The sequence below is a fragment of the Neodiprion fabricii genome, chromosome 5 (genome assembly GCF_021155785.1).
Source record: "Neodiprion fabricii isolate iyNeoFabr1 chromosome 5, iyNeoFabr1.1, whole genome shotgun sequence".
In the NCBI taxonomy this organism is placed as follows: domain Eukaryota; kingdom Metazoa; phylum Arthropoda; class Insecta; order Hymenoptera; family Diprionidae; genus Neodiprion; species Neodiprion fabricii.
In genome coordinates this window covers 30,250,903-30,266,650 of record NC_060243.1, presented here as the reverse complement: position 1 = coordinate 30,266,650, position 15,748 = coordinate 30,250,903, and the positions used below count along the sequence as shown (strand labels likewise).

Genomic DNA, 15,748 nt, shown 5'->3' with positions numbered 1-15,748 from the left:
TAACTGCTGCTGTTTGCGCAATTTTAAATACCGCTGTTCCGATTTTATAAGGTCGCAATAAATGATTGCGAAAATATATTTTCATTGAAGTAAAAGTTTTGTAAAGCCTCGAACGATCGAAATTTTATTGCTAGTAAATATTATAATATCTCCATAAATGTCCTTCAACATCCTTGAATCCTCCACGATCAAGGTGCAGGTAGACATTGCTGAATGTATTACGCTTGCGTATAAAAATAAGTTTAGCACATCAACAGGTACGTGAAAAATTCTGGTCAGGCGGATCGGTTGAATCATCTCGTAATACAGAGTCAATAACGACCTTCTGAGTCACGCACATGATGTAGGTGCTGTTTTAAAAACTCTGCCACAAAGATAAAACAAAAGCAAATACCTGTGGGTAATTATACCTGTATTTCACATACCTACGCATTTATTGTTTAATGTTGGCTATTAACGTAAGCTGATTACAATCCGTGATCTCAACTATTCAACTATTATACACGTGTCACAGCGAGTTATTACAAATCAGTGAATAAGTACACACGTATAGTAAAATCAACTACATAGTGATATTGTCAGCTGTATAAAACGAACTGTCTTCTTTTCTCTTGGTCTGCCTTTTATATCCTTCCACTTTCGTGCCTTGTCGCTAGTAGTCCAGTCAAAGTAGGTCTGAATTAAAAATATTCGGGATATGGCTGCATGTTTGCGTGTAGGGGTTTTCGACCCTCAGAAACTTAAATCTGAAGTCATTTTTGAGCTGCATAGGCAACGTTTCCAGGAAACCGCAAATTTGAGGTTTTTAGCATTTTCCTCAAAAACTGCTATCGGTATATGAGAATTGATTTGATCATCGTGTAGAGCGAAAAATTCCACATCAAATTATGCCCTCGTATATCGAAAACGGCGTCGGGTTAACAAATTAATAAAAAAGAAATTCTACTTATCGACGATATCTGGGGAATTTTTGAGAAATATTTGTTTTTTTCTAAGTTGTTACTCCGACTTCGTTTCCGACATATGAGAACATCATTCGATGTAGAATTTTCCGCTCTACACGGTGGTCAAGTCATTTTTCATCTACCAATAACAGTTTTTGAGGAAAATGCAAAAAACCTCAAATTTAGCTGGTTTCTCGAAACGCCGGCTATACAGCTAAAAACTGACTTCAAATTTGAATACCTGAGGGTCGATAACACCGATACACAAAAATGCAGCCACATCCCGAATATTTTCAATTCAGACCTAATTTCGACTGGACTACTCGGCTATTGTTCGCTCGGTCCATGCGGCTTATCAGCGTCGAACTATAACAACGAGATAAGCGGGGAACTTAGATTGTAGAGAAATTCTGAACTGTCACATGTATTGCACCCGTGTGTAGTAGGAAAATGGATTGAGAACGTACCTATCAGGTGTCTATTCCATTCGTGACAAATTCGACTCTTCTTACGCAACAGGTTTCCGCTGCAGGTGATTCTCATTTCTGTGTGTCTGCATGTAAATCCGTAAACCGTACATATACATATACGCTCTTTCTCAGTGACTGGCACAGGACGCGGTGCCAGCGTTGAATGGAGTCGGTTTTACTGATAACCTTGCCAGTTTCCTTGTATACACAAACGGATTGCAATCTATGTATCTCTATTATATCTTGGTGTCGGCCTCGAACGTCAATAAAATTTCCTCAAGCTACAGTGCCGCGTGTAATATTTACCTGTAACACGTACCGTGCACGGTTACATACATTATATACATACAGTTACACAGATACACACCGAAACGCGAGAACGATAAAAAATTTCTCAACATTTTTCGACTAAAAGGTAAACAGCTTTAAGAAATGATAGATTTGCAACATTTTCATTGTTTGCCAAATGTTTTAGATACGAGCCAAGGTTTATTGCACGTATAGCTTCATATTTACAGTGTAGTATGTACAACGTGACAAAAATTCTACAAATTATTCGTCACAATTAGCTCGAATTTACCCGTACGGGTGAATTGAGAAAGAAAGAACACCCGCCAGTTAAATTTACTATTTGGCATCAAAATTTTGCGTGTATGCAAAAATCGTGCAAAACGTTGTAGGGAAAAGTACAATACGGGTAAACGATTTGTCTTAAATTGCGGGTGGCAGAGAAAATCGATTTACAATGCCATAATGTGAAATTGCTGCTCCATTAAATGAATATAATTACCCATATTTTTGCAGAGTCCATGCAAAATAAACTGCGGATATACGCATTGTTATACCTACCGCCTAACTCGCGATAAGAATTCGAATGTATGAAGCGGTCGTGACCGTTGAACCGCATTGATAGCGGGAAATGAAAAGGAACAAGAAATGTGCAAAAATAATTATCCGAGGTTTCTTGTCGACCGCGTGTCCCAGTCGCCTGTATAAAATTTTTGCCGTAACACTTGTGCAAACGTTACATGCATGCGATACAACTACATACGTGTACAACGAAGAACGTATAATAGGGCACGCTTAGAAGAGTTGAACCAAAAATGTCACGCAACGTTTCTTCAATTGCTCCGCTAATTGATCGAATTTGTTTTTTTTTACATACAGGGTGGGCAGTAAATGACTCTTCAAAAATTTCCTGATCCCCTGACCGAATGACTTACGTCAGAGAAAAAGCACGAACTTGTTACAACATATTGTATTCGAAAATACGTTTTCCGTATTTGTTAAAACGTTGGAATAAAATTGTTGATGAATAAATAGGCGAAGTGTTGACTTGGAGGATGTACATATTCCCATTGTTATTAATACATCACAATTATAATTTTTCCAGATAAATGTAAATATAAGGACAGGAACCGTAGCGGTTAAGAAAAATTATTAACCGTAGTTATTTCAAGGTTTTGGTTGAAATATTGAAATATCGCATTCAACATGACGTTTCACGGTATTTACTATTCCGAAGAAATCTTCAAGTATTTTCAAAAATTCCTTGACGTTTCCTGGTTTTTCATTAAGTTTACCACGTCTATGGATTGTAACAATTTCATCTTGTAAAATGTACGCCACGAAACATTTCTCGTTTACGATGAGCGATCTTGCATCGCAATAAAAACTGGAAAAAAAATCGGAATATGACGTTCAAGCCTTAAACATGTCAATAATTAGATCATCTCATTCTCGTGCCGAAACCATCCAAAGCATTCTGTGAGGAATGAGTCTATGGGAATGACGGAATGATAACCAAACGAACGAATGAAATGCGACGAGTCGTGGTTTTCCTGTGCAGCCAGGGAAATATGCAATTGATAATCGGCCGTAGTTTAGTTCTCTCACCTGGCGCCAGAGGCGCGCGTTTTACAAAAGCGTACGAACGACGACGCTGCATAACTTCACCCTCTCCTCCAACCTGGTAACCGGTTCTCGACGCACGATGACGACGTAGACGGTGTAGACCGAAGAGGTGGCTGTTTGCTCGGCTGGACCGTGTGGTGGGGCGCCAAAGTCTCCGAGAAGGGGGCGAAGTAAGGAGAGGGGAACGGCTTAGCCCAGCCATCGTCAACGGGAACGGATGCCTCTGTAGATTCGTGAAGTGTTCGAGCACCTGTTTGCGTCCCGACACCGCAAGCTTACGTACGTTACAACTGAAAGTATATAACAACCGGTACCTACCTGCAAGTATATATTATACGTGTAACCATATTTTACGGATCGAACGAACGAACAGCGACAGAGAATACACGTCGCGCTAACATACCTAATAATATCATCGTCTATCAAAGAGCGAGCAATAATAATTGAATTGAAAAAAAAATTCAAACCAATTCGTACACATTACGAGCACTTTTGCCCGGTAAGGTATAACGATAAAAATAATAACAACAAAAGTAATAATAATAGTAATAATAACCGCGGTAATATTAATGGTAACGCTGATAAGCACGTGCGTATAATATTAAAAGTGTAAAAGGAGTTTACGCACGTAGCTGGATTTTACATGTGAATTAATTATAGGGAAAAGAATTCGCATGAACTTAGGTATCGTTGGAAGACGTAGGGAGGAAGAAAGAATAATCGCCGGTTTTACGTGTATATTGTAGGATTGTAGTTGTATAACACAGATGTACTGCAGTTGAGTATGATGCACCGATAATAATCTCATATATACATGTATAATATATGTATATATATATATAAAACGGAGTGTTTGTTGTTCCGTGATTAATATTGTATAATACAATAAGGAATATAACATACTTCTGTCTGTCTACATGTAATATTGTATACCCCTATATGCATATGCATTAGACGGACGTAAAATTCATTCCGATGTGTTTTTAAAATGACAAAAATCTGTGCACAATTTTAAACGCGAACCGCTGCAGTTTTACCGCTTTTGTTGTTTGTTTGTTTGTTTGTTTTTTATCGTAGTTTATCTTTCTCCCGGTCTCTATATTATTGATACATAAAAACGAAGAAATAAATCAGGAAATAAATCTACGAGTGAAGAAATTTATTTATATATTTTTGTTAAGGAAAAATTTAAAGTCGTACACTTAAAATTACATCCATAAATACGTATAATATAATTGGTATCTACAAGGAAAACGTATGAGAAAGACTTAGTGTGTACCTGCCACAGGCTCACCTGTAATTACACACGCGCACACGCATATATATATATATATATATATACATACATACATAAGCATTCGGTACGCAGATACCGCATCGTCGAATCAAACCGTGGGAGTGTGTGTATATATATATAATATATCCACATAGCGATGTCGCTAAGTAATGATAATAATGTGCCGCAAGCGAGGCTCTGCCACATTGTTAAATGGGAAGACTTTGACGGATATGGATTTAATTTGCACGCCGAGAAGGGTAAGAACGGACAATACATCGGCAAAGTTGACGAAGGCTCGCCCAGCGAGGCTGCGGGCCTTAAGCAAGGTGACAGAATCATCGAAGTGAACGAGATCGACATATCGAACGAAACTCACAAGCAGGTGGTAGAACGCATCAAGGCGTTTCCAAACGAGACCAAATTGCTCGTAGTCGATCAAGAGGCCGACGATTACTTCAAGGCCAACAACATCATCATCAAAGGCACCCTACCTAATGTCAAGGTCGTAAAAACTCCCGAGAAAAATCCCGCGTCCGAGGAAGATCAGACCACCGTCAATTACGCTCAGTCCATTGGCAGCAACAGCAGCTTCGACGAGGTGACTAGACAACACACTATACAACACCTATTCTTACAATTAGATCCTTTATTTATCACGATATTCGTTACAATACGCGCGCGCATTTGTTGTTATAATTACGATTATATTTACTTGCAGAGACAATCGATGTCTTTCGTCTCATCGTGAAAACTACCCACCCACTTGTTATCTGATGCTAGAGAGACAATATATGTAGATACATCATTTACTGGCTACTGCACAATCTATAACGATAAACATGGAATGTGATTATTTTTTTTTTTTTTCTAATCAGTAGATCATGCAATGAGATAGTACAAGTTCTTCGCTTACCGATTTCGTTCAATCCTCACATTGATATACATTACCTGTGTATGTACCTGTTATACCGGCCGAGCTGTGAAGGAGAAGTCTCAATTTTCTATCAGCTTAAGAAGAAACGGTGATATTACGTACAAACATATGAGAAACACACGACGCGTCTATAGATCTATTTACATATAGTGTACATATTCTGTAATTTCGTTTACTCACGTGCTGATTGATCAACTAATTGGATGACGTAATGTCATGGCGGTGTGCGTTGCGTCACCATGTAGGTATTACCTGGATGCGAACCACTGAATCGAATATTTGAATGTCGGCATTATTTATTCTTTCAATTGTTTTTTTCTTCCCAATGAAATTTAACACAAATTGAGCTTGAATATCGGTTACAGACAAGCAGGACATCCAAACTTGGGGATCGGCGTGATACTCGCACTCTTTTAATTTCTCTGCAGAAGTAGAATATTCCTGGTATTATTTAACGGAGGTATAGATGGTATAAATAAATTTGCAAACTGCAATTAAAGTCGTGAATAAGAACCACTGCTCGCCGTCTCGTTTCATTGGCTAGCACGATATGACGCCATCGAATGGCGCTCAACCGTTTCGAACAAACTATACTTTCAAATTCGTTTTTTTTTCTTCTTCAAATATTCTTAGTAAAACGAGCGCGTTTTCTTGCGTTGTTGAACCGGATCGATGTGTTCTTAGAACCCGTGATCAGGGCGGGAAATCGCGTCGTCGAATATCGTGGAAATTGAAAGTCGATAAAGAAGGTGTTTGTTTGACTGATGAAAACAAAAAAAAAAAAGGCGAACCGGTACGAGTTAATTTTTCACTGATTATCTTTCGGTTTAAAGTTTCTTACAGTTATACACATACATATTATGGCAACCTAAAAACAAATGCGGAATCGAGGCGCTGTTCGAAATACCTCGATGGATGGCACACTTGCGTATATCGAGTATTTAAATTCGAACGCGTTCGTAACGGATTTGTGACTCGTGTATAGAGGTATATAAATTGACCGTAGTAGGTATGCCTGCAGCATAGATCGGTGTATGCATATACACGCTGGCATGCTTATGATTCTATTTATAAATACCTGAGGTTTACACATGCGTACATATTTACGAATATTTCGCGATAGAACGTATTATAAGTAACCGATTTCAGATATTCGTCTTCCCTCTGGTGTATTTAAAACGTGAATTTCTCCAAACTTAGGCATGCAGGGTTCACGTGTTACGTATATATGTACAGAGCTGTATCATATCTACGAAACGTATCAACTCCGCATAGCTAAACATCGTCACCTTAACACCTGGTAAATGGTGCGCGAGGCAGGTATTCGCCCGATGAAGAAAGTCGCGCATGCTGTTGCTTTCCAAAAATTTTATAGCCCCTAAACCGTAAATTATGTAGATATAGGTCATGGAATCGTTTATAATTATTCTAGTTCCGTATAAAAGTTTAAGAACTCAAGCTAAAACTATACATTTTATACCTTACCAGCAGCTTGTTTTTAATCCTTAAAACGAACTTGACGTAATCCTACTATACGCAACATGGATTTTCCTCATTGCAATAAGATCCTGATAGCATATTTGTTTAGAGATGATAATTTTATATTCAGCAGCGAAGAGAAAGTCCTTGGTAGTAGATAATTCAGGAAATTCTAAGGCTGCGGTTGTTTTGATGATGAATTTTCGTTTAGGTCCGCAGGCTGCAGGCTACAGGCAGTACTGAGAGACTGCGTCGTACTTACTGTAATAATAAATTAGTCGAGAGCCTAGGGGAAAAAAGACGAGCACTGAAATATGATTAAAAATATATATGTTATGTATACCGCATCACCCTCACCAGCGAGCATTTCGTCATATTCGTAACATCATATACTACAGTATACCAATTTGTACCGTGATGTATGAATTTGCAAAAATGTACAAAACTTACACATACGTATTACGTACGTGCACAAAGTATAGTACAAATTATCCGCTACGCCAATCATAAAAATATTTCAATTACATTCGGATTAGATCTATAGCGATGCTTGCAGTATTATACATAGATGTGATCATAAATTTAATTGGTTCTCTTGTTTCTCTTCTTTTTTTCATTTTTTTTTTTCATATATTTGCGTAGGATTTATTTGTATGATTTTGTACATGCGCACTATGTAAACCAGGTTTACAGCAGGCTTGACAATACTTGTTATAGTACCAGAAAGACTCATCCGCCTACGTACGTTTTTTTTCCTTTTTTTTTTTTTGAATCTGGAGTTAGGCGGATGTAACTTATCTTTAACAGCGTCGGGCTCTGTAGATAGAAAACCGACATTTTAGTCATAAGTACGTTTACACATGTTACGTATTAACGTGTGGAAAAAAAATAGGAGCAACATAACATGTGTCACGTTTACACTTTTGATAAATACGAAGGACGCGCGTACCTGCAAAAATCCCCGTGCATATAAAGTATAATAATTTGAACGTTATAAAAATTAAACAGTGCGATTTATAACTTCTCTTTAACTACATAAATGATCTTTCATTTACCGAATCACGGTTGACTAGCAGCGTTTCGGTTTATATAACAAACTCTGTGGTTTTCTCTCCATCTCTTCCATATTATTCCGCGTTGCCTTGATTTTGTATTTTTTGTTTCTCTTCAATCGTCGCCGCGTCGTATTCGTCTGCCCTTGTATACATGATATTATAATTCTTCGGAAATATGAGAATTACCAAGTTCTCCTTATTTTTGTTTGTGTATTATTTAAACGTTTTCGTTTGCACAATAATATTATACCTGTAACATGGTTTAAATAGGGCCTGGAATTGAAAAGATCCGTCAGATAAAGAGGATATTATACACTCGTATACAACTCTTAGAACTCGGAATTACGTACCTACGTATAATTATCGTATACAATCGATGTGGTAATTACGTCTAAAAAAAAATATCTCTTTTGTTATCTATATTTTCCTCTTCTCGTTCAAGTATACAATCGATCGTAAACTTTTGCAAAACTGCAGGATGAATCGCTGCGTGCAAAGTAGTTGGAATGTTCACGCTCTGTGTTACCGTCCTGTCGCCGCTATTGTACTGGAAGGATTGATTTCCACGTCTTTTTTAGCACCATGAAAATTCATTGCGAAATTCCAGAATTTCTCGGGTATCTGGTGGCAGATAATGCTGCCTTAATGACTTCGTATTAAACGACGAAACATGTTTATTTCGTATATTTCATTCCTTATTCTCACTTGAGAAGATGCTACAGTCAGTCATTACCACAGATCGCGTCGTTACCTACGGAGTAAAATGTCACTAATTCAACTATTGTCAGCGTCTATTACAAGCTAGTTGCGAATTTTTCACGTCAGTGATCTGTAGCTTTTTGTAACAGTCAGAATAAATAGTTGTTCCTACAATTCGAGAAGCAAAATCATGATCATGAAAAATTGCAGATCAGAATACTGCAATTGTTACGATGAAATATTACAACAGAAACCCTGCAGTATTTAGAGCTGCAGCGTTAGCTGCGACCGTAATTCTGACTGCTGTCACGCCGGATGCAAAAAGCGTGAAGGTACATATTCACTCACACGCGAAGACGCTCGCTATCGTGAGAGACGATATTTGTCAGGAGCTGTTATTCCCGTGTGAAACAACGCGAGGTTTGCTATAAGAAGATGATAATTCTTCACCGTATGCTCGATGACTCATTCCCATCAGGAGAGAACCGCATGACTTTAATACACCGAGACGATGCGATCGCGGCTATTCTTATACATATAAGTATGCGTGTATGTGCTGAATATAATTCGAAACGTACATAAAGAATGTAAATACCTACGCATGATTCGCTTCTCGGTATGTCGTTTCCACAATCGTTACTTATCCGGCGGCTGCTTCTCGACGACTTACCAGATACGACGAGAACGCCAGCTCAAATGTGTACAATATTATGCGAAAATATTATGCTGATAATACGCGTTACACGTCATTACAACGAGTGGAACGAACAAAGAAAGAAAAAACGTACGACGCCTTCTTGCGTTTGTTAATATCTTTGGAATTTATACAGAAGTTAGAACATATTTAGTCGATCAGCGTAAGATTTTTTCTTAAAGCAATGGAAGAAAGTTTAGTTGGTCTATAGTTTTCAATTATTTGAAAGTCAGTCTTTAACCGACCGAGTAATGTATCACTCGCTTTGACTGTGCTCTGATAATAAGACAGAAATAGGTGACATTTCACTCGGTCGGTAAAGACGCATCGCAGTACCTGCTTAATGAGAATTGCTATGCAGCGAACGATTCGATTGCATATAATATGCGTCGTGCGGGTTTCGCTGCACCGCGTGCGCGGTTTAATAAATTCAAAAGAATCACATCGTCTCGCATCCGTAATGCCAATCTCGCGGTGACTCGCTAGCTTTAAAATAATTCAAAGTCCACAACGGTGCTACATTGAATCTCTCCACCATCGCAAAAATTACCCAGATCACGACGATGTAACTGTTACAAGTTAACTGTCTCCGTGTCGTCAAGAAAGTAGAAAGACAGCGGAATAAAAAGGACGACGCGTGTGCAATGAATATATCCGATAGAACTAGATCGCGTCGTCCGCATTTCGAGGATATGTGCTCGGTAATCCGGGAGAGCAATGGAAAAAAATAATTTCTCCATTTTCAAACCGGCGAGTAATTTGTACGAATAAGCGAAATTGCATAATGTATACTCATGAAAAGTAATCAAGAATTATTATAAATTATTCTCGAGTATAATTTCAAAAATTTCCATTTCTTTTTTTTCACACTTTAAATATTGATTGACTTTAATATTTATTCGAATGCAGAAATCCATCAACGATTGTCGAGGAAAAGGATGAAACTAATTCTATGCGTCGACGTATACAATTTAGCTGCACTAATGCGGCTCTGTCAATTTATTGTCATGGTTAATCCGATAAGCAACGACGAGATTATACGGACGCGAGTCAGTTACGAATGCACCAGGCTATTTGTACGTTATATATTATTTATGGACATTACAGTTTGGAGACACGGATAATATTAGTCTACATGCATGTCGGCAGTCAACAGATCGACTAACAAGTTCAATTGCAAGATCTCGTAATGACAGCTTACAATTAGCCTATAGCTTGGAGCGGTGAACGATGGATAGGAAAGTGACACCCGATGATCTCGTCTTAGGCGTTAACCATACTCGTTTCTTTTTATCAGAACCTGTAAACCCGTAAAAGTAAGTTATTTTTTCGGGCTATTGTGAAAAGAATTGAACTATCACAGCATCATACTTTTTTCTTCTCTTCTCTCATCTGCAACTGTGTAAAACTTAGTAACATCGATGAATGCATAGATGTATAATATATATACGTATATTATTAATGATTTCACAACGAATAGTTGCACAACGATCGGTTCACGATCAAAATAATTGCGTCCGCTCGGATCTGTGTCGATGTGTACGTATGATTCGACAGAATATTATAGTTATTCGATACACGGATTTTAGCGTTCTTTGGATATATACATACACACATACCTGCAGCCAGGTATTTCGTCGATAAGAACACGTCTGCAACAAGCCGGGTTACGTTACATTACGGTCGTTTTACCTGTAGGCCAACTTAAACAATTGCGTAATCTCTTTCAAGGTAGTCAACGTACATTACACGACCAGCAACGGTATGTAGTACGTATAATCGTGCATACATACCTCCTCTATGCACGAAGCCTTGAGCCAATCAGCCGCGCTGACACATCTGCCCTGTCGTTTTAACGTTGAAAATATATACTGTAGGTGTAAAGATTTTTTTCTCTCTCCTTAAACAGGCAATACAAAATGTCGTACTCGTACAAAACTCGGATGTTGATACAGCACACGTCGCGCATTACAACTGAAACAAGGGAGAAATTTCTTAACTTACTTCTGTTTATCGCAATATTATTCTTTGTCCTTATCTAAAATACTTGCCGTATATTCGTCTGCGTCAGCGCGTTTCTTAGAACGATGATTGCAACAAAATTTTCAATAGTAATACATGCGTGCGCGTGTTTCTGTTTGCTTTTTCTCTTCTGTGAAATTCTCACGAGCAAGTACGCGACGTGCAGGTATAGGTACATACCTATTTCTATTATACCCTACTTGTGTGACTACGTATTGCGTTTACGTAATTGACTCTTCTCTCAGAATTTCGTAAACCTTGCAAACGCTGGAGAGAATGAAAAAAAAAAGTGAATTGAAACAGCTGCGGTGCATTATAAAGCTGTTATTATATTGTCCGTGCTTTGTTATGTGTATGAGTACGACATTGCAATCAAAAGCCACTTGTCTGCGTGTACGTATTTGAAATAAGGCTAACGCCTGCTAACTGGCAACCTCGCTAACACGCGTCTAATGGCGAAATTTGGGTTGCCTAAATGCAGGCGATCGTTTCGTTTGAAGCTGATCTTTTGCAAAGTGTAACTTAACGTCGTAAATTTTTCTCACTTTGTTTCTTCCAAATAATTCTTGAAATAAACCAATTTAACAAGTCAAAAAAATCTGTACAGAAAGTATAACGTTTTTTTTTATAAACTCTTATATGCAAGGTATGTTATTCACGCTGTGTAACCTACATGAATGCATGCTACAGGTAAATCATTAGAACGTAAAACAGGCATAATTCTAATGCAATTAACACTCTACAGACTCATGGATATTATGGACATAATACTGATACATATAATAGGCCGGTGCTGTTTGCAGTTGACTGCGATGATTATGCAATTAGATGTATACCTTGCAGGTACTGCAATGAAAAGCAGATGTAGAAAATGTGCTACTATAATACGTTAGTTAGCAGCTATGATATAGGGCAAAATATCTATGGTCTACATTATAGTTGAAGTTTTACGAAAAAACATATGTGAAGAGAAATAAATCGAAAATGGCATGTTCAACGAATATTTCCTCAAGCGTTCATATATTCCCAGACGAGTTTTTATTCTTATACACATGTATGAACGTATTAAACATGTATACGAGACGATTAATTTATACCCACAGTAATATAGCTGGTTTAATACCGATACTTCGATATCCGAGCGCAATAAATTTTTTATCTTCTTGTACAATACACGGATTAATTACAATCCGGCCTGAAATTCGAGGGCTTAACTGCAATACGTATGGATATAGGTGTACGGAGTGAGTAGATAACGGTCGAATGGTCTAATGCGCATGCGCAAAAAATTCTAGAGCATAGCAGTTGTTTTGTCAGGTCGACCAACCGATGTAAGTTCAGATGACAGGTCGCCGCGATGGATGTAACCTCAAAAATGTTGGTTATCCTGACAACAACTGCTTTTGCTGCAGAATTTTAGCGCATGCGCGTTAGATCATTCGAGCATTGACTATACACTGAGAATTGGAAGATTTGACGCGTGGACGAATTGGGAATTAGATGAGTTTACAGGCGTAATACAGCTTATGTTCCAAAGTTGTTCGTAAATTTTTTTATCTGTTTTTCCGAGAGTTCTAACGAACCCTTGTCGATTTTTTATTTAACTTCATATCATTGTCGGTTGAAACTGTATGTCTATTTTTCATTTTCAGAGTGCTCACAAATCAGTCAGCTCAACGGACAGCGGCAGTACAGCGCCGACGGTTGTAAACAACAATTCTGGCATTGAACAATCACGTGAAAATGGTAACAGAATTGATCAGGACGAGAACAATGAAAATAATGGAAGTGCCGGAAGCGGTAACGGAAACGTTCCGAACATCAGCGGGGGCGAACAGAAGGGTTTGAACTTGAAAATGAGCGCGAAAGAATTGCGCGCAAAGTTGGCAGCACGCAAGAAATATGATCCGAAAAAAGAATCGATGGATTTCAAATTGAAATTCGACATTGTTCAAAAGTTGTAATATAATTTAATTTTTTTTTGTCCAATTTGTTTTGTTTTTCCCCACCCTTCTCTTCCCAATTCCTCTATAACACGCGTTTCTTGTACGGTATAACCCATTGTTATTATTGTTTGTACACACACACAAACACACACACACACACACACACACGAATATATACATATTTGAAAATGCAGACAAAAAAAAAAAAAACAAAGGTAAAGAGATGAAAATTTTTTTTATTTTACGCGATCTAAGGATTTTAATTTCATTATTTTACCGTTAATTGTCGACGAGAGAAAGACGGAGAACCGAATTGACGATCAGATGCATATCATAGTATAATAATTGCAAAAGAAATTCGAGCGCATCTAAAGAAAAATCAACTTATATCTATATCTATAAAAATATAACATAACCATAATCATTACTTTGAAATATATTATATTTCGCAAATAACTATCCAAACAACACGTGTAATCTCTCAGTACTGTCATTTTTTCTGATAGATTTTGATTTTTTTTTTCTACAAGATTCGATTTCGACTGTTGAAATGATTTGATTTCGATTTTTTTTTTTCTTTTTGCTGTACTTGTTTGATGTGTTTAAATTTTGACCCCGTTATATCCATATACATAGATCAATGATTAGTTGGTATAAGTAAGAATTGAAGAATAAGCAACATTGCGAAATAATGTGAGAAACGAAGAAGGAAAAATATAATGAATGGATCAATGTGCAATGGAATATAATTATTGTTATAATCTACCCGTAAGTGACCGAAAATAAAAATACAAAATTCATGAATTACGTTTTCAAATTACTTGCTAGTGTACTTTGTATATCATGTATATTGAGATTGTTAAATTAATCGACGATATATGCATATGTATCTATTTGTTTAGTATGTATAATATATATATATATATAATTGTGCCATGAAAAAATTATCTGCAAGAATCGTTATACAATTTATACTATGTCGATCTTTCATTCAACATGCAATTTCTACTACCTTGAATAAAATAACGAATAACCTAACCTTTCTCGAACTTACGTGATAATAATTCTATACACATTCATGATCAAATTAAATATATATATATATAGTGTTTTGACCAAAATAAAATTATATGTTATAACAACCTTCGTACTGTTACAAAAATTTCAAATTAGCGGATAATTTATTATTCGTTTCTCGTGGATTTTGAATACTATATGTGTAATTAATGAATTTTATGCCGAATAAATGTTACATAGAGATTATATTTGGAAATGTTTCTCAAACGATGATTTTTTTTTCTTCTTATAATCAAAAATTAAAATCTTGACACGTCTCACTGTCCACTGACTCGTGTGTAATTGATTATTATAGTTTTTCAGAACGTTATTAAAAAAAAAATATTCACTTTATAATAAACATAATTTTTACTTCGCGTAAGCGTTGAGAAAAGAAAAAACAAAATGAAAAGTGAACATTGTTCTTTTATAGTATACTTTAAATTGTTTCATGTGACGAAATCTTTTTCTCCTTCAATAAAATTATGAAATGAAAAAAGAAATGAGAATGTAACTATAAAATTAGACGCATAATGCAAGTATGCGTAACCGGAGTTATTTTAATATAATTACGAGTGGAAGAATCTCCTTTACGTTTTACTGTATCTTTCTCAAATAAATCGTATACACGTAATACATGTATGTACGAAACGTAAACACGTATTATGTACGTTTAAAAAAATCCAGCGAATGAATTTATTTTATTCTTCGCATAGGTGGACCTGATGATGCATACGGTAAAAAAGGAAGAGGAGGTTATAGAAAAGGTGATTAAAAAATTAATAAGATTGAATGAGTGAATAAATAAATAAACTGACGATTGTATTATATACATTATCATTATTATTGTTATTATTATTATTATTATTATTCTCTTCGCAGCATTTGATTTTTGATTTTTCCTTTTTTTTTTTGCGCTTCTATTTTTAAACACTTGATATACTTTATTCGTCTCTGTTTAATAACGGAAGCAGTCTTCAAACAGATATATTATATATAATAATCTTCTTTTTTTTTCATCACATCATATGTATAATATGTACACATTACGATGGCTCATACAATACGGAATTATAATATATATGAAAATATCGGTCGTAATATTAAATCGCGATTTTATTACAAACAACGCATCGAGTCTGTATGATTGATGTTACTATAATGAGGATGCTGGAGACTTGAGTGACGTTACTTTTTCATCAAATCGCGTTTTAATCGTAGGCGAGGATTTTTTAGTGCACATTATTATACATATG

General features: G+C 36.5%; 1 protein-coding gene and 1 long non-coding RNA gene across 6 annotated transcripts; one reads left to right on the top strand and one right to left on the bottom strand.

Annotated features, from left to right (window-relative positions):
- Window positions 1-4,389: 4,389 nt before the first annotated feature.
- On the top strand, window positions 4,390-14,699 carry LOC124182269 (Na(+)/H(+) exchange regulatory cofactor NHE-RF1). The gene is made up of 2 exons (XM_046569287.1): window positions 4,390-5,205; window positions 13,143-14,699. The coding sequence occupies exons 1-2, from the start codon at window positions 4,762-4,764 to the stop codon at window positions 13,452-13,454; spliced, it is 756 nt and encodes a 251-aa protein (XP_046425243.1). The 5' UTR covers window positions 4,390-4,761; the 3' UTR covers window positions 13,455-14,699.
- Window positions 6,352-13,146, bottom strand: LOC124182270. Of its 5 annotated transcripts, XR_006870725.1 has the most exons (4): window positions 12,592-13,146; window positions 11,080-11,757; window positions 8,426-8,696; window positions 6,352-8,348 (listed from the first exon to the last, which is right to left on the bottom strand). It is a non-coding gene; the product is annotated as an uncharacterized LOC124182270 (long non-coding RNA). The 5 variants fall into 5 exon arrangements; XR_006870724.1 differs by having other exon boundaries at window positions 6,352-8,696; XR_006870726.1 differs by having other exon boundaries at window positions 6,352-8,696; window positions 11,088-11,757.
- Window positions 14,700-15,748: the final 1,049 nt, after the last annotated feature.